Here is a 20530-nt window from a genome sequence, read left to right as displayed (position 1 = left end):
TTCAGCATGGCCTTGTTTTCTGTTGTTTTCTGTCTTTGTGGTGTGTGTTCCTATGTCAGAACTTAGGCTGTGTTGTTGTTCTGTGAGGCTGCAGACACAGGTACAAGCCCCCAAGCTCTCTCATAAAGGCTCTGCCTGGCCATCAGACTTGATGCTGTTCTTCCTGGAGAGGCAGAATGGGCATAAGGAAAGGGGAGCAGAAGAGGAGCCAGCTTTGCTGCTCCTGTGTGCCAATGGGAAAATAGGAATTAATTCTTGATATTGTTTGGTTTCTGTGTGCTGATTTTGCCTTGATTATTCAACTCTCTTCATGTCAAAATGTTGAGATGAAAAATGAGAGACAGGACCACAATGCTATTTGTGATGATTTGTTGCTCAAGTAAGCCTGATAAGAGATATCAGTCTCAAAGGCATGAGATTTTGAGTAAATCAGCCATAGCTCAAGGTACTTAAGGATTTCCTCTTCACACAGCAATATATAACATTTTGATCCAATAGACAGCCGACACAAAACTTGTTTCTACTTATTAACCTCTCACCTTTGCTTAATTTTGCTGCACTGTGTTTTTCTCTCAGCCAATACACTGACAGGTCACATACTCATACACACACCTCTATTACAGCTTCTAGATCCCTGCCTACTCTATAAGTCACATTATTGCAGTTCAAACCTCACACTATTTTACCTAATATAATTTCTTACTAACTCAGGAGATATTCTTACTTATAACTATAGGAACTTAAGTATCTAATTTTTCTACTTAATGTTTTTGTACCTTTATCATTCCATTAATCCAAGCTCTTTCCAAGGCAACAGATTGAACCCTTCAGCATGTGAAGAATTTTCCATTTTTCCATTTGCCACATCAAAACACACTTTTCCTCACTCCACCCTTTTGTTTCTCTCCCCCACCACAGTGAGGGTGACTGAGTGAGCAGCTGTGTGGGGCTGAGCTGCCTGAAGGGGCCAGGGCAGTAGGTGTCCACAACCCTGTCCTGTTCAGTCCTCAATGTCCTCAAGAATGGAACTTACAGAGTCTCAGGTATTTAAACACAGGGTCAGATCCCCATCAACATTTTCTTCTCCACACTAAACCAACACAGATCTACCACTCTTTCTTTATATGCCAGCAGTTCCCCTCCTTGTCTTCATGGCCCTTCATTGCATTTGTTCCCCTCTGTCCATGGCCCTCCCAGGCTTGGGAGCCCAGCAGGGGACACAGTAGTCCCCAGTCTCAGCAGTGCTGAGCTGAAGAGCATTCCTCCCCAGTGAGCAAGGAGTCAGGTCAACATGGCAGGAGGCTGCATGGACAAATGAGGCTGGGTGTTGTGGTTTAACATAGCTTGGTTTTTAGTTAAAGAGAAAATCCATCAGTTACGGAAGTGATTCTCTGTCTGGACTGAAAAGAACGGGTAAGAAGACCAGTCTTTTTTAATGCCTTTATTGAGGTCAGCTTTAGGTGGAGGGCCACAGGGGTTGCTCACACCACTGCTGTTCCCAGGGGACAACACAGAGGAGGAGGTGTTCAGCTTTGCCACACACAAGAGCTGGGGCTTCCGTCCTCCCGAGAGTCCCTGGGAAGACACTGGCACATTGAAAACCTAGGGTAGTCAGGCAGAGCGAGTGTTGTGCAGTTATGGCAAAGAGGCATAACCTTTGTCACAGAGCCCTTCTCTAGTCCATAGTGAAAGGCTTTGTCCAGAAAGTCAGTGCTGAAAGCAGAACTGAATGAAGAACACGCAACATCCACTATCTCCTCACCCAACAGGACCATTTGTCTCACTGTTGAAGGCTCTAAATGTGGCTAAGCACAATTATCACTTCCCAAAGTTATGCTGACTGTACCAGAGGAAAGTACAAGGTACAAGGGAAGCCAGGCAAAGCACAGAGGAAAAATGAGACCAGACTGGAAAGGAGCCCAGCCAACGTGCTCAAAACCTGCATTTGCACAAACAGCCTCTGCAGTTCCCAGAACAGATCCTCCTGTACCATAAATGGTACCAGCCCTTCTGCCACCCCTCCCTCCAGTGGCTTTTTAGTCTCTACTGGAAGGCTTTTCTCCCTTCCAATGCCACTTTTAGTGCCACCAAGCCCAAGAGGGTTATTTCCTGCACCTGCTGTTTCCTGACAAGAGCCCTGGGGAGCAGCTGCAAGAAAGGAATGCTGAGAGATCCGTTTTCCCCATCTGTCAGTTTTTGATCTATTCTGCTACAGAGCTGCTCCAGGGTGATTCTGGCTCCACAGTAATACATTGCTTCATCCCCTTGCTTTGCTGCCAGGATCTGCAGTGTGAATATGTTCTTGGAACTGTGAAGTGATACCTTAAAGCGATCTTGGAAATCCTCTCCATAGAAATCATCCTCATGGCAAATAAATCTGAGAGAGCCTTTTGGGCCCTGATGGTACCAGTACATGTAGTAGCTGTTCATATCACCTCTCTTCATGGAGCACTGGAATGTGACTGCATCTCCCTCTTGCACAGTCAGTTCCCTGGGGTGCTGCTCCAAGGCCATCTGGCCAGTGACAGCTGCAGAGAGCAAGAACAAGCCACAGTCACTCCAAGATTCAGCAAAGGTCAGGGCAATGCTGGTGGGGTTTGGAACGGCACTGGACAATTGGGAGGATAAAATGCTCCTCTTTGCAGCCAGCTGACACAGATGGGCAGAGCTGGCAGCAGCTATCAAGGCTCACAAGGAAGGAGACACCACATTTCCCTCCCTGCTTTTCGGTGTCAGACAGGAAGTTTTTTTCTGATTTTCCCCAAAGCAGCAGGAAGGATTTGCACCATGGGGGAATAAAACCCTTTGTCCTTGCCAGGACAGGATGGCAAGGAACCCACTCTGCTGCCCCTGCAAGTGCTCTAGATGAGCAGAGGAAAGACAAAGGCCTGTCATGGGCAATGGGGCTGGGTCCCTGTGCTGCCATCCCCCAGCTGGGCTGTGCCACAGGGGCCGCAGTGCCCCAGGAGCAGTGTCCAGTGCCAGGCCAAAGCGCTGGGCCCCAAGAGCTGAGTGCAGCAGGGAGGTGCCCTGTGTGTGCCCAGGCTGCAGAGGAGGCAGCTTGGATGGAGGTGCCGAGCTCCTGGCCAGAAGAGGAGCAGGGCTGCTCTCACCGTGCTCCACAGGCACGGCTGGGCAGCTCGAGCCGGGGACCAGAGCCGGCTGCAAGCGCTCAGCACAACTCCCCAGAGCCGTGCAGAGCCCAGGGCCACGCTCAGCCCCTGGGGCATCAGCCCTTCCCTTCACTTACCTACAATGGGCAAGAAGCCCACGCACAGGGCACTCCACATGGCCAGGCCCGCTCCGTCTGGCCTCTCTCCACCTTCTCTCTGCCTGCACAACAGCTCTGCCCAACCCTGCCCTGCCTGGGCCTCTGTCCCTGCACTCAGGCCCACTCCCTGCTGGTCCCTCCCTCAGTCTGTGACAACAGAGACGGGGAGAGGTGGGGCAGGAGGAGCAGAACTTGAAGCTCTTGGTGCCTTCCTGGGTGTCTCTCACCCTGTGTGCTCCCCATCTTTCCTTTAAGCCCTCCCCATATTCACACTTTCTGTGATCCTGTGAAAGAGCCTCAGGCTTGGTTTGGAGTGGGTCAGTGGGAACACTAAATTGGGAAATATCATTCCTGAACCACAGCAGCCGTATTTGGCATCCAGTGTGTGGCACGAAGGGTGGAGAGAAGAACAGATGTGCCCAGAGTGGGTTGGAAACAAATCTGATCCAAGTATTACTTGTATTAGCTATGGAGCCACTGGTGCCAATGCTGCTTGGGCTGTGGCTGTGGCTGTGGTAGCTAAGCCTGTGTATGTTCCTGTATGTGCTCCTCATGATGATATTGTGCAGGGCTGTGGGCATTGGCAAGGGCATTGGGAAGTGGACAGAAACTCTCAGCCTCTGGGGGTGACTCCTGTCAAGTGTTAGAGAAAGATATTCTCCCAAGGATGATCTAGCAGTGCGCCCAAGTGGGTGGAACACCGTGGCCAGGGACTCTATTTGTCATTAAAATAGAACTGGATGCACAAAATGCCTGTTAGAGATGCCCAGTAATGAAGGCTGGGGTGTCTCTACTCTGTCTGCTTGCAGGTTATGTTTCAATACAGGTGACAAAAGATGAAGTGTCCTGATGATGGGAAGCTCTGGTGTAGTCAGGAATCAACCAAGGCTCTCCCTACAGAAATCATAGAGTTGGTATCTATTTTCAAAGCTGTGCTTTGGAAAGGCAGACATTCCCAGGAGCACTGCACTCCCCAGTGCTGAATAGCTTTGCAGGGGAAGATCAGGTTCCGAATCCTTCAGTTCAGACCATATCTGCTGACTGAAATATAAGGGAGAGAAAGACAACTTGCCTCACAGTCAGGTAAATACCCATCCTCCTAATGGGTTTCTTTTTACTGGAGATCTAATTTTATCCAGAGCTGTTTAGTATTTTGGGACACAAAAGAGATAGGTCAGGTTATGTCCAGCTGATGCAGGAATAAGATTATTATGGAGTATTTTTATTGCTGTATAAGGAAACAGAAGGATTAAGTTGTACAAAAAGCTATTTCATATTAACCATTCTCTTGGAGTTCTTCATGACGCTTTCCCACATAACCTCTTGGGGAGAGGTTTATTCTTTCAGGATGCTTTTAATATTCTCAGCCACAGGAGAGAGCTCTCACCATTCTGACTTGCTCAGCAGGACAGATGTCAGACACCACACTCTATGAGTGAGACTCACCAAGGGGGAGGAAAAATAAATGTCATGTGCTGGAGGTGAAAATTCTCCTCAAACTACTTTAAAAGTTTTATTGAAGTTCACATTGTGGGTGGTTTGTCCCTGAAACTACTGGAAAAACAACAACTCTCCAACAGCATTTTTTAGTGTTAGAGAATCAAGGCATGACTTTCTTTTGGCCAGGATGTTGTTCTGGCCAGGATGTGCTACAGAAAGAATTTAATCCACTCATTGAGCAGGTTGTGCAGAGAAAATCCTTCCATTACTCAAGGTTTTCACAGGATTTTTCTTGTACTTATACAGTCAAAACCCAGGGAAATTCATTGATTCAATGTTCATTGGTCCCAAGTTCCACAGTTTGTAGGGTTTGGTTTCCTATTGATCCCTTCACCCTTGATGCTATTTCAGTTCTCATTCTTCATTCAATAGAGGTAGTACTGATAAAATACATTGTACCAAAGAGTTCTGCTTAAAATCATCCTGCATTATTTTGGTATCATGGGATCCCTTACAGAACAATATTGTTTATGCAGATTTCAGGATAATTGCTCATGCAAAGATGCATCATTTAACAGAGGGTATTTATAATGTGGAGCACAGTTTCTCTACCAAACATTCCTCATCTTATGTCAGCTGGGAGAGCTGCACATTCTGTCCCCTTATGTGGCATTAACCACACTAACACAATCTTACTGTTGGACTGCACAAAAGCTCCCAGATGTGGGGTTTCTTCTGGACACAATCCAATTCTCCTGTTTTCTTAAGCTGCATGTTCTGCATTGCCAATGCAAAGTGAAAAGCCACTGCTTAGTGGGGGCAGTCTGGGACCCTGTCATGAAGTGAGGGCTTTAGGTCAATGAAACCCTGACTGTCAGAGGGGTCAGCAAGAGCAGGATTCATAGAAATTTTCCAAAGGGTGGCACAGTCCAACAGCAACACTCATCCTGCAGCTTTATTACGTGGATGCATCAGGAACAGGAGCATTGAACTGGAATTAATTTGGAAAGATTGGTGCAGAGATGGAGGGCAAGAAAGGGGGAGAGCTGTAAAAGGATGTCCCTCCCAGGGAGTCAAGAGGTACAGAAATGACTCCCCTGCTTTCTAAACTCCTTCTCAGAGGAGGTGTGCATGGATCCAATCCTAGTCCCAGACTTCATCAAGACTTTGTAACTAAGGGATTAGAACAGCACTTAATCATTGACCTTTCCTTCCTGTCCATCTGATTCCAGCAGTTTTTGTCTAAGGGAGTATTCTCAAAATAGAAATCTGCCTGAGAGATTGGGAAAAGGTGTGGAGTGCTTGAGAAAAAGGTTCTGGGTGTCATTGGAAGATCAGGATAAAAACACTGGTGAATGGCTCCCCACAATTTGTGTTATGGTGGTGGAATGCACTAAATGAGCATTTCACTGGATTTGGATTTGCCATGGAAATTCCACAGAGTTTCTGCAAGGGCTGGGGATTTTCTCTGGGTGTCTGCAGAGCCCGAGGGTCTGTCCTGACCCAGCTTAAGGCAGCTCACCTTGCCATGTCCTCTGCAGAGGCTCTGTTGAAGCCAGCAGGATCTCAGGCAGAGGGAGGAAAGGCTTTTTGCCCTTCAGGATGTGGTTAAGTTGTTTTTTCAAAAGCAGGGGAGGGTTGGTGCTGCCTGGTGGAACTGAGTCAGAAATGGTGACCACAGCATCCTGCCTGTTGCTTGTGAGAGGGCCATGAGCTGGGGAAGGTGTGTGCTGGGCTCTGGAAGGTAAGAACCAAGTTGCTCTGGAAACTATCACTGCATCAAACCACCCGATGTTATTGCCTGGTGGCCCCTTCCCCCTATCAGAGAGTGCAAAACAACAGCAGGGTTTCTTCTCTGCTGATGTGAGCATTGTCCTCCCTCATGCCTTCAGCAAGGACTCTCCTCACTGAGGCTCTTGAATGTGCCAGAGACACTTCCCTGCAGAGTCTGGAAAAGACAAATTCAGCCAACAGGGAATCTGCATTATCAAAGCTGGGTTTCTAATCCCAGTGGGCTTTAGGTGACTTGGATTTCAGCTGTCCCCATCCTGCTTTGGAAGAAAAAGCACAGAAACCCCACAGCGTTTTGGCCTGGCAGTACTTTATTTTTGTCACTACTACACGAACCTGAAGTGCACATGAGACACATTTGGCAGAATAGAGACTTCATAAAGAAATGAACATTTTCTGTTTGAATTCAATCACTTCAGATCCTACACAGTTCTTCTCATCTGCAATACACACTTGATGTTATTAAATCTAAAACCCAGAGCCAGGAATGGCAGCTCCAGGGCTTGAATTCTCTCAGCAGTAACACTCCACTTCTAGAGGCAGTAACACAACATGCCTGGCAAAGGTGCTTTTAAAAGGCCACAGGTCTAGAGTCAGCACTGGAGTTTTCAAAGCTATTGATGCAGGTTGGACACTTGTGTGCAAATGCCAGAGGAGTGGGGAGATCTGCTAAGCAGGAGGATGAGGATAAATTCACCCTCCTCAGTCCTCAGAGGAGAGGAAACAGCAAAAGCACTTAAAACTCTTCAGTGTAAATCAGCTGGCCAGGCAGGAGTGAAGAGGATTCAATGTCTTGAGGGGAAGGTGCTGCCTTGTGTCCTGGCTGGTCTCTGTCAGCTGCTCTGCCCCTGCTTGTTCAACCCCCTTGTGCTGCTGGTTCATGTTCTTTCCTGCTCTTCTTCGGGCTCCTCTTGCCTTCATTCCCCGTGACTGGAAGAGCAGAGGGAGGTTTAAAGTACATTTAATGAAACTGGGCCTATGAACCATTGTTTGATGGCTGTGTGCTCCTTACCTCAGAAAAGAAACAACTTGATACTCATGAGGGCATTGAAGGCGATGCTCTTTGCCAGCAGGACTCTCAAACCCAACACAGCCATGGACAGCATGTTCACTCTCTGCCCGTCAGGATCTGCTCAGTGACCAGAAAAGAGGAGAGAGTTCATGGTCTAGGTTTTGATGTTGTGATCGTGGCAGAAATTGGAAAAACCCCAGGTGACCCAGAGAAAGGAAGAGCAGCAAAGGAACAGCCGATAGAGAACTTGGCAAGAACAGGGGAGCCCAGGGTCAGTGTCCATTGCTTTTTGCTTCCTGGGGCTTGTGTGTAACTGCAGGAACAACCTTGGAACAGCAGCTTGTGTCTGCTGAACATGTTGTGTTCACTCCTGTGCCCTGGAGAAAAGACATTTCCATGCCTTTATCCCCCAGAGAGTGATGTAACTGTACAATGTGTTTGGGTAACTCACCTTGTGCAGAGGTGTCTGTGCTGTTGCAGACCCTCTTACTGGCCCCTGTTACTGGTTCTTCATCCTCCTCTTCTGCAGCTTTATAAAGAAAATGCATTTAAAAGGCATTTATATGGCATTGTATCCATGTTTTATAAAGGATTACAAGAAAGGCTAATGTGAAATTTCCTGTAGGAACTTGAGGAAAGTTTGGACTCAGATGATCAGGATGCAGCTCAGATGATCAGTCATTAATTCCAACATTAATTTCAGGTGAAAATTTCTCCATACAGTTGCAGGGAACAGAAGAATTCCTGTATTGTTTTGGTTTTGCTATTAGAATGGCCTTTAGGACTAAAAAAGCAACCCCTCAAAATATAACAATTTAGTTGGTTTTTTTTTTTTTTGGTTTGTTGTTTTATTATTTAAATATATTTGTTATTTTGTTAACAAATCTCTCACAACACACCCAACCTTTTAACTTTTTCTTGATATTGGAAAGGCTGTTCCAGCTTGTGCTGCAGCAGATTTACTGCTACAGGGTAAAATATTTAGTCATAAGGAAATTCACATTTTGAACAAATAGTGTGTCTTCCTTAATCTCCCCCCAAAAAAAGCATCTCCACATAATTAAATAGTTGAAAGAATTTCTTCCAGATGCTTTGAAACATCTTTCAGCTCTATCTGCTGAAATGCCAAATGGCTTTCTCATTTCTGCTGCCTGCCCAGGGCAATGCTGTCACAAAGGAGAACACAAAGCCCCACGGGTCACTGTCTCCAGAAATAAATGACAGTTGTGCCACCAAACTGTACCTGGCTGTGATGTTATTGTGTTGTTGGCAAATTTGGCTGTGCAGGTCACCTCTGTGTCTTGTGTCACATTGACCACCTTAATTGCATTGTACAGCCCCTCTGATGTCAAAATGGATCTGCTCTGTTCATACACCACCTCCGTAGCAGGCATCTCCAAGCTGATGTTCTTTGTAATGAAGTTCCTTGCCAAACAAGCTGCTTTCCCAGTGCTGCCACCTTCTTTCAGTTTCCTTGATTTCATCACAATGACTTGAGGGAGAGAAGTTTTTGGAATGTCTGTAAAGAAAAGCATGCTTTGGACAGGACTGATTTTACTGCAAGCTTACCCAAGTGTTGCCTGACTGAAAATTCACATGTACTCTAGCTGTGAATAATTTGTAGCATTACTGGTCTTTCTGTGGTCTTTATTTCTTCTGCTTCCTCCAATAGATTAAGTTAAAGACAGAAAGGGGTATGTGGGGCATATTTCATAAGATATTTAATCCCACAGCTTCCTTTTGCCAAGGCTTATGCTTGTAAGTGAGCCCTTGATTTCATAGAGGACCTACACACAGACAAGAAGGAAACTTTTATGAATACCACTCCAGGAGTCCACTTATTCTGTTTTCTCAGCAATTTCATTCCAAAACATAAGAATTCTATCTGGATTGCCTTACATATTCAAGAGACATAAGTGAATACTGGCTTTTCTATTACTGTCTCTTCCAGACACCCAACAGAAATCGACATCCATTAACTTGGTTTGACCAGTTCAGTTGAACCTAAATTCTGAACAATTTAGAAAGATTAAACTAGTACAGAATTGTTGCATAAGATTTTATTTTATGATTTTGTACATTACCCTTCTGTGCTATCAGTGTTGTATTTTTAACTCTGACACAACAGATATTCTTAAGACCTCGTATGCCAACTTCTGCAGATAATTTATTTACCTTTAGACTGTCCAAACATGACTTTAAAACCCAACAATAACTATGAAAATCTTATTAAGAAGTCTGAATAAATGGAGAGATGTATTTCCCAAAGAAATTCAGAATTCTAGCAGACAGAACTTCCCTTGTGGAGTTCAAGTTCTTTGGCAACACTGAGAAGAGGGATTAGAATATTTTTACATATAAATTGTCTAGTTTCATATAAAATATTACACATAGAAAGTCTAATAAGTGACTAAGAAACATGAATAGGTGTCTGTATGAATTTTAGGGTGAATAAAATATATTAAAAGAGGAAAAATGAAAGAGTAACAACTCAGAAAATGGTAATGTATAAAGGATACCTACTTGGCTCCACGGTCAGTTGAGTTCCCTTCCCAAAGACAAGAGCAGCGGTAACACACAGTTAAAATGTGTAAATCAAAAAGGGCTCATTTTGCTATTCTTCCTATACACATTTCCTTGCCAGGTGTTGTACCAGGGTTGGCCAGAGCCTGTCAGTCCTGTGCATTCTGTGTTCTCTGAGAAGACTCTGAGAAGCTTTTCATGTGGTCTCCTCTGCAGGCTTTCCAAACAGCCAGAATACAAACAAGCTGCTCCTCTGCAATGGCTCCCTGGGCAAGATCTTCAGCAAGAATTAATGTACAGGGTGCAATTGTAGTTCAGAGAGCAGATTTGTTTTATCTGACCCCAGAAGCCTCACCTGAGTCCCACAGGTTTGCATTACCTGACATGAATTCCTACCACTGCTTGCTTCTGGAAGGGATTTGTCTTTAATGTTCTGACAATTGATTTGGACAAAAAGTTGTACTTCTCCTTTACTTTACTTTTGCAAAGTCACAGGAGGAGGCCTATATTCTAAAAAGTAATGTACCTTAGCATTCTCAAGGAATGTTTAATCTGGAATAATCAAACCTGAACCAAAAGGAAAACTTCTGCCCTTAACTGAGCCCTCAACAGAATATGCCTGGAGTATCCCAAAGTGACACTAATGGTTGTTATTTTATTTGATTAGGGAGAACTCTCAAAAGATTTGCATAGTGAAGTATTCGTGCTCTAAACATCTTAAAATGCATTCCCAAAGGAATTCAAAACAAAAAGAGGGAGGTTGCTAACATCCTGGAAACTTTGGCTGAAATTTATTAAGTATTTCAGCAGACTTGAAAGGGACTTTGATACTAGGCCCAATATCTTTTACCATCAAGCATAATACCAGAATCTCTGTGCAGCTCTGAAAATATCCTGTCTTTTGCTGTCTTTGGAAAAGAAAAATGCCAAGCAGCATGGAAGGAAGAGGTCTTTCTTCAGAATGGTAACTTTGCTTGGGGAGACATGCACCTTTTTTGTACATAATGAAATTCCAGATAAAGGTAGGAATAACTAAGGCTTCTTATAATCCCTACTCCCCACACTGGTCTTTCCAGAGCCCACACAACCTGGGAGCCAATTGTCTTTCATTCCAGCAGTTTATTGGATATCAGGCACTTGTGAGAATTTAAGCCCAAGGCCATTTAACCTCCTTGCTCCTCCTGTGTCCCCAGGCCAGTGGAGTTACTTCCCTGGGGACACTGTCAGTGTGGCGCTGGCGTCCAAGCAGAACTTCTCAAACCAGGCAGTTACAGATGTGTCTCAGAACTCCTCAGCAGTGTGAGCTCTTCCCTGAGCTCTGCATTCCTGCCCCAAGCCAGTCAGTGGAAATCCACTGGAGAACTGGACACTTGACAGTAAATTTGAGTCAGTGCTGCCCAAGCTGGGAAGAAGTTATCACATGCTAAGCAGAGCCCTGATGGCATTTGGGGATCATGGAATAATGGTGCTATGCAGAGTCAGCCCAGGTGTTCTTGGGAAACCTTCCTGAGCAGATGCAAGCTGAGGATTTGGCTTGAAAGCCTGGCTGGAGAGCAAGTGCACTCAAGAGATTGTTGCAGCTGCAAATTCTTTCATTGAACCCAAACCTTTGAATTCCATTTTCACCCCCACCTCAATTTTAATTGAAATTTGAAAAATAAAGGAATGTCACTTACTTGGTACAACTGTGAGTGTCGTCCCCGGTCCAAATATAAGCTTATCTATCTTCACACTGCTAGGACTCATTCCAATAACCCACTCTTTCCACATGGTATTCAAAAGTGTTGTAAAAATGGGCAATGAGAAGCCAGATATTAGTCCTAATTATCCATGGGTGCAGGTTTATGAGGAGATCCAGAGGTACATTTACTTCCAAAACTGGAAAAGGAAAGAAAGTTAATGGAATAGTTCTGTGATTTCAAATAGCTTGATTGAGTATAGAATTTTAAACTTCTCCCTTTCTTCCACCTTTTAGAACCCCCATGAGCTCTTTTATACATCCAGGGTAAAAGGCAATATAGAAGGAATTATTCTTTTGTCTTCTTTATCATTACAATCACCCATCTCCTTTTTCTCCCAAAATATCTCACCTTTTTTCCCTCTTTCTGTTTTTGTACAGGTCCCTATGCTGTTTATATCATTGTGGTACTCCTGCCCCGGTACACAGTGATAAATTTCATAGCAAAAACTGTCTCTGTTCCACTACACAGAATTTTGGATTGTACAGGCAGTCACATGACTTCCTCAGTGGTTTAAGACCCAACGTACCACAGGAGGAAACACCATATGGCTTTCAAGGAAGGATCTAAAATAATAGCAGAAAGGTTGAGTAGTAAATGAGAACCTGGGGATTACATGGCAGCTCTGAAAAGTCTGAGAGAGTTAAGCTGCATAGAAAGCCGGAAAATTATCAGTACTTTTCATGTTATTTCCAAGCATTTCTGAAAATTCTTCTGACTTGCTGGAAGCTGTCCACTTTTTCCCCTTAGTTTCAGTGCTCAGAAGCAGGAGGAATCTGCCCTCTGGGCTCTTAGAATTGGTGTCTGGGGTTCATTTAGTACCTTAGAAAGTCTTTATGGTGTTTTAGGTAAGAGGAGAAAGTTGACAAGATGATTGTTCTTTGTTGTGCAGATGCACTGAAACCTTGGGAGCAAGGATCAAAGAGTAAAGGACGTGTTGCATATTGACTAAATCCTTCATGATATTCAACTTCTGTATCACAAACCCTTCTAAGACCCTGCAGCTATGAGAACCCATCCCTGCCTTTTGTAGCAAAGGAAGGGCTTGATGAGTCTCTGCCTATCAGGAAATGTTGGTACAAAACAGGTGAGGAATGATATGAACAGGACAGGCTTCAAAATAATGAAAAACCAAAGGGCTGAAAGGGGTGCACTGTGAGAGTGTGCACATACATGAGGAGTATCTGTGAGGAAAAAGAAAATCCACTGGGCAATTACCAGAGTAATTACTGGATGGGTGCCTCTTCACAGCCCCTGTGTAGAAACACAGAGAGTAGGAGAGCAAACATGAGACATTAGAGCTCCACCAGTAGGTGCAGGGCACCTCATGGACAGCAGAGAGAAGTGGTGGAACAGCTCACATGACCCAGGATGGTAAATGTGCGGTTCAGTGCAGCTCAGGGCACATGGCCTGGGCTCATCTCCAAGAGAGGATCCTGGGTTGGGATGGGTTGGGTTGGATTGGGTTGGGTTGGGTTGGGTTGGGTTGAGTTGGGTTGGGTTGGGTTGGGTTGGATTGGGTTGGGTTGGGTTGGATTGGGTTGGGTTGGGTTGGAAGGGCCCATAAAGATCATCTATTTCCAATACCTCTGACACGGTCAGGGACACCTTCCACTATCCCAGGTTGCTCCAAAGACAGTCTATCTTGGCCTTGGACATTTCTAGGGATGGGCATGCTCTGGGCAATATGTACCAAGCCATCACCAGTCCCACAGCCAAAAATCCCTTACCAACATCCCGTCTAACCCTGCCTGCTGGCAGTGGGAAACCATTCTGCCATGTCCTGTCACTCCAGGCCCTTTTCCAAAGTCACTCTCCAGATCTCTTGGGGCCCCTTAGGCATTGGAAGGGACTCTGAGGTCTCCCCAGAGCCTTCTCCTCTCCAGGCTGGGCACCCCCAGCTCTCTCAGCCTTTGAGCTCTGTCTCTGTGGGCTGCAGGCAGAGCTGTGGGATGATGGAGATGTGGTGGAAGAGCTTCCAGGAGCATTGTAGTGACTGAAGCCAGGCTTCAGGAAAGCCAGGCTGGGAAGGCAAGGAGTGGGAATTGTTCTTTCTCTGAGAGAGCAGCTGGAATTTGTGCTGTGGGACGTGCAATGAGCCAGCTGACAGCAGATAGGTCAGGATTAGAGGCCACATCAGCAGCAGGGACACTCTGGTGAGTGCCTACTCCACATCACCTGACAGGGAAGAATTGGCGAGGCCTTCTTGGGACAAATGGGACATTCCTTGGCTCTGGTTGTCATGGGGTGCCTGAAGTGTGTCAAGTGTCTGATGGCAGGACAGCACAGCTGAGCACAAACTCAGGAGTTTTCTGGAGTGTGCTGATGCAAACTTGCTGGCACAGGTGACACAGGAGAGCTGGACCTCTGCTTGCCAGTGAGGAAGAATTGGTGGTGGATGTGAGGTGGTCGGGACAGCCTTGGCTGCAGTGAGCATGCACTGTTTGAGCTCAGGACCCAGGGAGAAGAGAGCAATGCAAAGTACAGGACTGGGGCCCTGGGCTTCAGGAGAGCAAAATCTGGGCTCTTCAGGGATCTTCTGGGAGGAATCCCATGGGTTATGGTTCTGGACAGAGGAGAGGTCTAGGAGAGCTGCTCATTTTCAGAGATTAGATCCATGAACCTCAAGAGTGATTCCTCCTGACAAAGCAGCAAGTCAAGCATTGTGTCAGATGTCTAAAATGATAAACAAAGAGCTCCTGAATAAACTCATAAAGGGTAAATACAAAGCAACCATAAGTGATTCCAAGTCCTTCTTCTGATATCTATAGCAGAGGGATTCCTAGAGCAAAGTGCCATTTCTGGTCTCCAGGTCCTGTTCATCTGCTTCTGGCCATTGTTTGATCTGAAGTTAAAAGGATCTTTTTTCTTACTAAAAGCCTCCTTTGTGCTCTGAGACAAATTCACCCTCTTTCCCTGATTCTTTCTGCCTGTGGGAGATATTGAGAAGGAAGGAAGGAGTTAACACCACATTAATGGTTTGGGGCTTCCTTGTGGGAGACTGCTGTTGTTACTGCTGTAGCGCCTTCGCATCTGTTTCTGCAAAAGACAGACCAGACTAGTCTTGAGAAGTCTGAGAAGAGCCTTGCCTTGTAGCAACCACAAAAGACCCGGCTGGATTAAAGCCCCTCCTTCCAATTCTGCCCTGGCTCTGCCTGCCTTTCAAGCTCTGTGCCCTTTTCAAGTTCTCTCATGCTGCAGAAATAGGTGGCTGTGTCTGCAGCTGCTGGCGAGAGCAGTTGCAGCCACACCTGGTTTCTGGAGGGGTCTGTGGAGCTGTTGACTCGAGTCTGGAAGGATGAAGCAATGTGCTGGCGTTGTGTGAAAGGATACTGCATAACTATGTGCTGCAGCTCTTTGCCAGGAGTCTGCCGGATCCAGTCCCAGGCGTAGCTGCTGTCGGTGATGGCTACACCAGAGATGTGACAGGTGAGCAAGACAGACTCTGAGATCTTCCCTGCTGCAGGTCCTGAGGCCTCTGTCTTCACATGAGAAAGGCCACCTGCAGCCCCAGCAGACAAAGATAAACAAACAGCAAAAGCTTAAGCAATCAATCTACTCCACCGCGTCTCTGTGATTCTGCTTGTGATGTCCAGGATCCAGCAGCTGCAAACTCATCTGCACAAATACCCGTGATCTCTTTAGAATCTCAGATCTGGGAGAGACATATAGCCTTCCCCATTCTCCCACTGAGCTCCCAAATGACCCTCTAGAATTCCCCATTTCCTCCGCTCACCCCTCAGGCAGCAAAACCCATGGGCTGGACTGAATGGACATGAGCTGTGCCCAAAACCATAGCAGAACTATTCTCAGATCCTACTGGGTACCTGTAATACTGGAAACCAAAGGGAAACAGGAAAATTGCTTCAAAGCTGAAGCAGTGAAAAGTGAGTTGGCATGATACATGGGAAGAAAATAATCATGAAGACTAGAGCTTATTTGGGGAAAGCAAAAGATAGGCTGTCCCTGTTAGAATCAAAAATTTGAAAACAGTGCTGTGTCTACCGTAACCCTGAACATCTTGGAAACAGGCCCCTTCCAGCTCCGAGGCAGAGAGCTGGGATGCTGACAGGTGGTTTGTGATCAACCTCAGTTGGATTTTGTGTCTCTGTGCGAACAGCACAGAAGTAAAGGGCACAATCCCCAGCATGGAGGAGGTGCAGGCTGAGAGATGCCACAGATCGGGAATTATCCCTGGAGGCGGTGGCTCGACCTTCCACTGCGGACCCAAACTGAATCTGGGATGAGTAATGGCTTATCCAGGACACCCATTCGAATCTGCCTCTGGGCGCCTGACGGTACCAGCGAACATAATGATTCTCGAAGGTGAAGCCGGACCCGCGGCAGGAGAGGGTGACGGAGTCCCCGGGCGCTCGCAGCCCTCCGCCGGCCTCCTGCAGCCTCGGCTGTGCCCAGAGCCCTGCGGAGGGAGAGCGCAGCAATCGGGCAGGGAGCGAGCACGGCCCGAGGGCGCTGTCCCGGTGTCCCGGTGCCCCCGGGCCGGCACAGCCACAGCCACAGCCGCCAGCCCCGGCCCACAGCCCCTGTGTGTGTGTGTGTGTGTGTGTGTCTGTGTCTGTGTGTGTGTGTGTGTGTGTGTGTCTCTGTGTGTGTGTGCCCCGGCCTTTGCCCGTGTTCCCTGCCGTGCCGCTGCTCCTGTCCTTTGGCCGCTCTCTGCCCTCGTCCCTGGCTGTCCCTCGTGCTCCTGCTCCCGCCTGTCCCTGTGGCTGTCCCTCGTTGCCCGGCCCGGGCTCGCTGCCCTCCCCGCCCGGCTCTCACCTGGCGGCCACAAGGCCAAGGCCAAGGGCAGCAGCCACGGCCCCAGCGCGGCCGCCATCGCTGCGGGCCCCGGCTCCGCGGCAGCCGCACAGGAGCCGAGCGGAGCCGCGCTCGGGCCGCTCCCGCCCGGCCCCGCCTCGCCGGGGCAGCGCCGGCGCCTCTGCCCGCCCCGACACCCCCGCCCCGGGCCCCGGGCCCGGCCCCGCCGGGCGGGAGCAGCGCCGGCCGCGGCCGGGCCGCGTTCGCAGAGCAGCGCTGCGCGCTTGGACAGCGCCTTCTGCCAAAGCCAGCCCAGAGCTCCGTGGGCAGCGCGCCCGCAAATTCGCCCTCGTAGCACAAAAGCTCACTGGGAACCGGGGCTGCCTTTGGCAAAACGCTGCCAGCAGCTGAGGGAGGTGAAGGCTCCTCTCTCCTCCGCACTGCTGAGGCCACCCTTGAGCACGGGGGGCACATCTTGACTCGTCCTAGAAGAAGGTGTTGGATTTACTGGAGAGAGGGCACTGAAAAGCTGTGGAGATGATAACGGCACCGGAGCACCTGTTGCATGAGGAAGGGCTGAGAGCTGGGAGTGTTTTCCCTGGAGAAGAGGAAACCTGGGGCTGGGGAGAGGGAGATTCTCTCTCATCGGTGTACAGAAATACAGAGAGAGGTTTAAGCCGCAGAAAAGTTTGGGTTGGAAGAGAAATTTAAAGGCCATCTAGTCCAGCCCTCCTGCTATGATTACAGATACGTGCAAGTTGATCAGGCTGCTCAAGCCCTGCCCAATCTCTTTTCAGGTTTGGAGCAGACACAATTTCTCAGGACCATCTTTATCATCACCCTAAATTTCAACAATTTCTTCCTTCAATCTTTTTTGCATCTACCTTCTTTTTGTGTTAAACTCGTACCCTTTGTGCAATCACTGCAGGCTGTGTAAGAAAGTCTGTCCCCACATTGCTCTGGAGTCCTCTTTGTATACGTGAGGCATCTTCAAAACTCACCCCTTGTGTGATGCTGTGAAAGGCTCTCAGGCACACTCATGTCTCTGCAGCTGCTACGGGCCAGGGAGAAAACTGACTTTGCCTCCTCAGTCACTTGTTTGCCACCTGAGCAGAGACACAAGGACCCCGAGCAGAGAATCTCAAAGGGAATTTATTGGTTTATACTTTGCCTAAGGTGTGCCCTCACCTAGTCCATGGCAGATCCTCCTGCAGAGAAAAGCAGGTCAGATGTGTGCTGATCAGCAATTGCTGCTCACACAATCCCTGAGTGTTTGTCCTGTGCTGGGTCCGTACACCCTGCTCCCGTGCAGGTGGTGCAGACGAGTGGTCAGTGGTGCAGGAAAGTACATCCTTCAAAACCCAGGCTCCATCAGGGAGTGGAATTTCTCCAGAATTCTGCCTGATTCCACTTCTGGACAGAGGTCAGTGTCAGGTTTCGTGGAAAGATAAATCATCTCATGTTTTGATATGGAGCATTCTGAGGTGGGAAGTGCTGCCTGGAGGTGGGTGATCAGGGCAAACCAGCCCAGGACAGAGCTCAGAGTCTCAGGCACTGCTTCTTCTTTTAAGCAGGAGAATATTGCACTTAGCTCTTGCCTTTGACAGCTTTTTTCACTGAGGACTTCCAGAAAGAAACTGTGCTACAGGAGTGTTGAGGACGACCCTGTGTCCTCCTCAAAGCTGGAAAGAACAGGGAAACCTGCAAATGATACAGAAGAAATTTAGGGTGGGAAAATGAAAGACACACAGAAGAATGAGGAGAGCTGTTCAGCATGGCCTTGTTTTCTGTTGTTTTCTGTCTTTGTGGTGTGTGTTCCTATGTCAGAACTTAGGCTGTGTTGTTGTTCTGTGAGGCTGCAGACACAGGTACAAGCCCCCAAGCTCTCTCATAAAGGCTCTGCCTGGCCATCAGACTTGATGCTGTTCTTCCTGGAGAGGCAGAATGGGCATAAGGAAAAGGGAGCAGAAGAGGAGCCAGCTTTGCTGCTCCTGTGTGCCAGTGGGAAGATAGGAATTAATTCTTGATGTTGTTTGGTTTCTGTGTGCTGATTTTGTCTTGATTATTCAACTCTCTTCATGTCAAAATGTACATTTTCTCACTCCACCCTTTTCTTTCTCTCCCCCATCAGAGTGAGGGTGACTGAGTGAGCAGCTGACTGGGGCTGAGCTGCCTGAGGAGGCCAGGGACACTAGGTGCCCACAACTTTGTCCTGTTCAGTTCTGAAAGTTCTCAAGAATGGCCACATGGCCGGGCCCACTCTGTCTGGCCTCTCTCCACCTTCTCTCTGCCTGCACAACAGCTCTGCCCAGCCCTGCCCTGCCTGGGCCTCTGTCCCTGCACTCAGGCCCACTCCCTGCTGGTCCCTCCCTCAGTCTGTGACAACAGAGACAGGGAGAGGTGGGGCAGGAGGAGCAGAACTTGAAGCTGTTGGTGCCCTTCTGGGTGCCTCTCATTCTGTATGGTGCAAGAACAGACTGTTTGTTGGGAGGAAACGTTGTGGTGGGCAACATGTGACGTGTCTCTGAGGGGCCAGCCCTGGCCTTTCTCTCAAGAAGTCTTGCACACTGCTGCTGGCACTTGGGAGCTGACCAGGGAGGCTGTCAGCTTGCCCTTCCCCTGCTCCCCTGGCCTGGCTCTGCTGAGCTGCTGCTCCCACATGGGACACCCCAGGATCTCAGCTTGGCTTGGCCAGGCCACCCCTGAGCCAAAGTGCTCCTCACCCGTCTCTCTGCACTCTGGCCCAGCAGCCAACTCACTCCCCAGTGATGACTCTTCTCCAGCTGCCTCCTCCCGGCACTGCCCTCCCAGACCCCTGCCCAAGCAGCAAAGGCAACCCAGGAATCTGCAGGGACCAGGCTGCTCAGCAGAGCCAGGACACTCCCTGCCCTGTGTCCTCCTCCTCAGCAGGAACCCAGGGCTCTTCCTAGACCACAGGAGGGGACAGCTCTGAGCCCTGACAGTGTCATTGTCCTGACTGCCACCACTCTTCCAGGGAGCATTGCCCACTGCCCACAGTCCCTCCACAGACTGAATCCAGTCCCTTCTCTCTTTTTCTGGGTATTTGGATACAGTCCCTTGTGGAAGAGATCTCCAAGACAGAGGTGGGAAAGAGGAGTTGGAGAGGCTAGAGGAGCCCACTGAAAGTGGAGGCTTGAGGCTGGGGAAAGAAGCATTGGGATGCAGGTGCAGGGGGAAGCAGGTTGTCCTGGGACACATGGGGCTGCTCCAGCATGTTAGTGGTCACTCTGAGACAAGCTCAGTTGTTTAGAGCAAGGCATTAATAGTGCCAAGGGCACTGGTTTGCTCCTGGTTTGCTCCCGGTACACGGGTCATGCACTTCAGAGTTGGACTCGGCAATCCTTGTGGGTCCTTTCCAACTCACATATTCTGTGGTTCTGTGATATGCCAGGCTCCCTAGAGACCCAAGCCCATGGAACACAGGCCCCGTTTGGAGAAAAAGCGACTGAGGGGCTGCTGCATCCTTTTCACAGTTTGGTGAGGAGGGAAAATGGAGTGGGATATGCAGTGATAGGATGTAGGAATGGGACAGAGCTGCATGAGAAGAAGTTAAGGGTGGTTTATAGGAAGTGTTTCGTTGCTGAGTGTGGTCAGACATTGGAACAGATGTCCTGGAGAGGTGGTCAATGCCCCCATCCTGACAGTATGTAAAAGAAACAACAACCATGCATTACAACAAGAAGCTTTGTATTTGTTTGAGGCCTGGAATGGTCAGGCAGTTGGACTAGGTGGTTGTTGTAGCTTCCTATTAATCGGAAGAGTCTTTTTTCTACCCTCTCCTCCCCTCCTCTGCAAGCCCCCAGGACCAAGGAGACCCTGTTTCCCTGACCCCAGGCACAGCCCACTCACTGCCTCTCCCCTTGCATGGGCTGGGACCCACGTGAACTTGCAGGAGGGGACACAGCTGATGTAGCTCAGGCACACCCCAAGTGTCTCTCGCTGTGCTCCCTCCAGGCTGCAGGAATAGAGTGCACT

General features: G+C 48.3%; 1 protein-coding gene and 1 gene segment (V, D, J or C); both read right to left on the bottom strand.

The window, feature by feature from the left end:
* Window positions 1-6795: 6795 nt before the first annotated feature.
* LOC147649166 (Ig heavy chain Mem5-like) lies at window positions 6796-16647 on the bottom strand. Its single transcript, XM_086864724.1, has 8 exons — window positions 16556-16647; window positions 15895-16196; window positions 13071-13100; window positions 11714-11762; window positions 8758-9033; window positions 7966-8043; window positions 7515-7631; window positions 6796-7432 (listed from the first exon to the last, which is right to left on the bottom strand). The coding sequence occupies exons 1-7, from the start codon at window positions 16611-16613 to the stop codon at window positions 7516-7518; spliced, it is 909 nt and encodes a 302-aa protein (XP_086720850.1). The 5' UTR covers window positions 16614-16647; the 3' UTR covers window positions 6796-7432; window position 7515.
* Window positions 16648-17670: 1023 nt separating this feature from the next.
* LOC111943773 (Ig heavy chain V region 6.96-like) overlaps window positions 17671-20530 on the bottom strand; it is a 5349-nt gene continuing 2489 nt past the window's right edge. The window contains exon 2 of the V gene segment in view: window positions 17671-20530. This exon is cut by the window's right edge and continues 1027 nt beyond it.

The sequence above is a fragment of the Cyanistes caeruleus genome, chromosome 27 (assembly GCF_971803275.1).
Source record: "Cyanistes caeruleus chromosome 27, bCyaCae1.hap1.1, whole genome shotgun sequence".
Classification (NCBI taxonomy): domain Eukaryota; kingdom Metazoa; phylum Chordata; class Aves; order Passeriformes; family Paridae; genus Cyanistes; species Cyanistes caeruleus.
This window is presented reverse-complemented; position numbering and strand designations above follow the sequence as displayed.

Bases quoted from the DNA above. Each gene is read 5' to 3' on its own strand.
- LOC147649166 (XM_086864724.1), bottom strand. From the start codon at position 16,613: ATGGCGGCCGCGCTGGGGCCGTGGCTGCTGCCCTTGGCCTTGGCCTTG. The intron at 16,197-16,555 runs GTGAGAGCCGGG...CTCCCTCCGCAG, and splicing joins CTTGGCCTTGTGGCCGCCAG to GGCTCTGGGCACAGCCGAGG. The intron at 11,763-13,070 runs GTCTCATGTTTG...AGCAGTGTGAAG, and splicing joins CCTACTGGTGGAGCTCTAAT to ATAGATAAGCTTATATTTGG.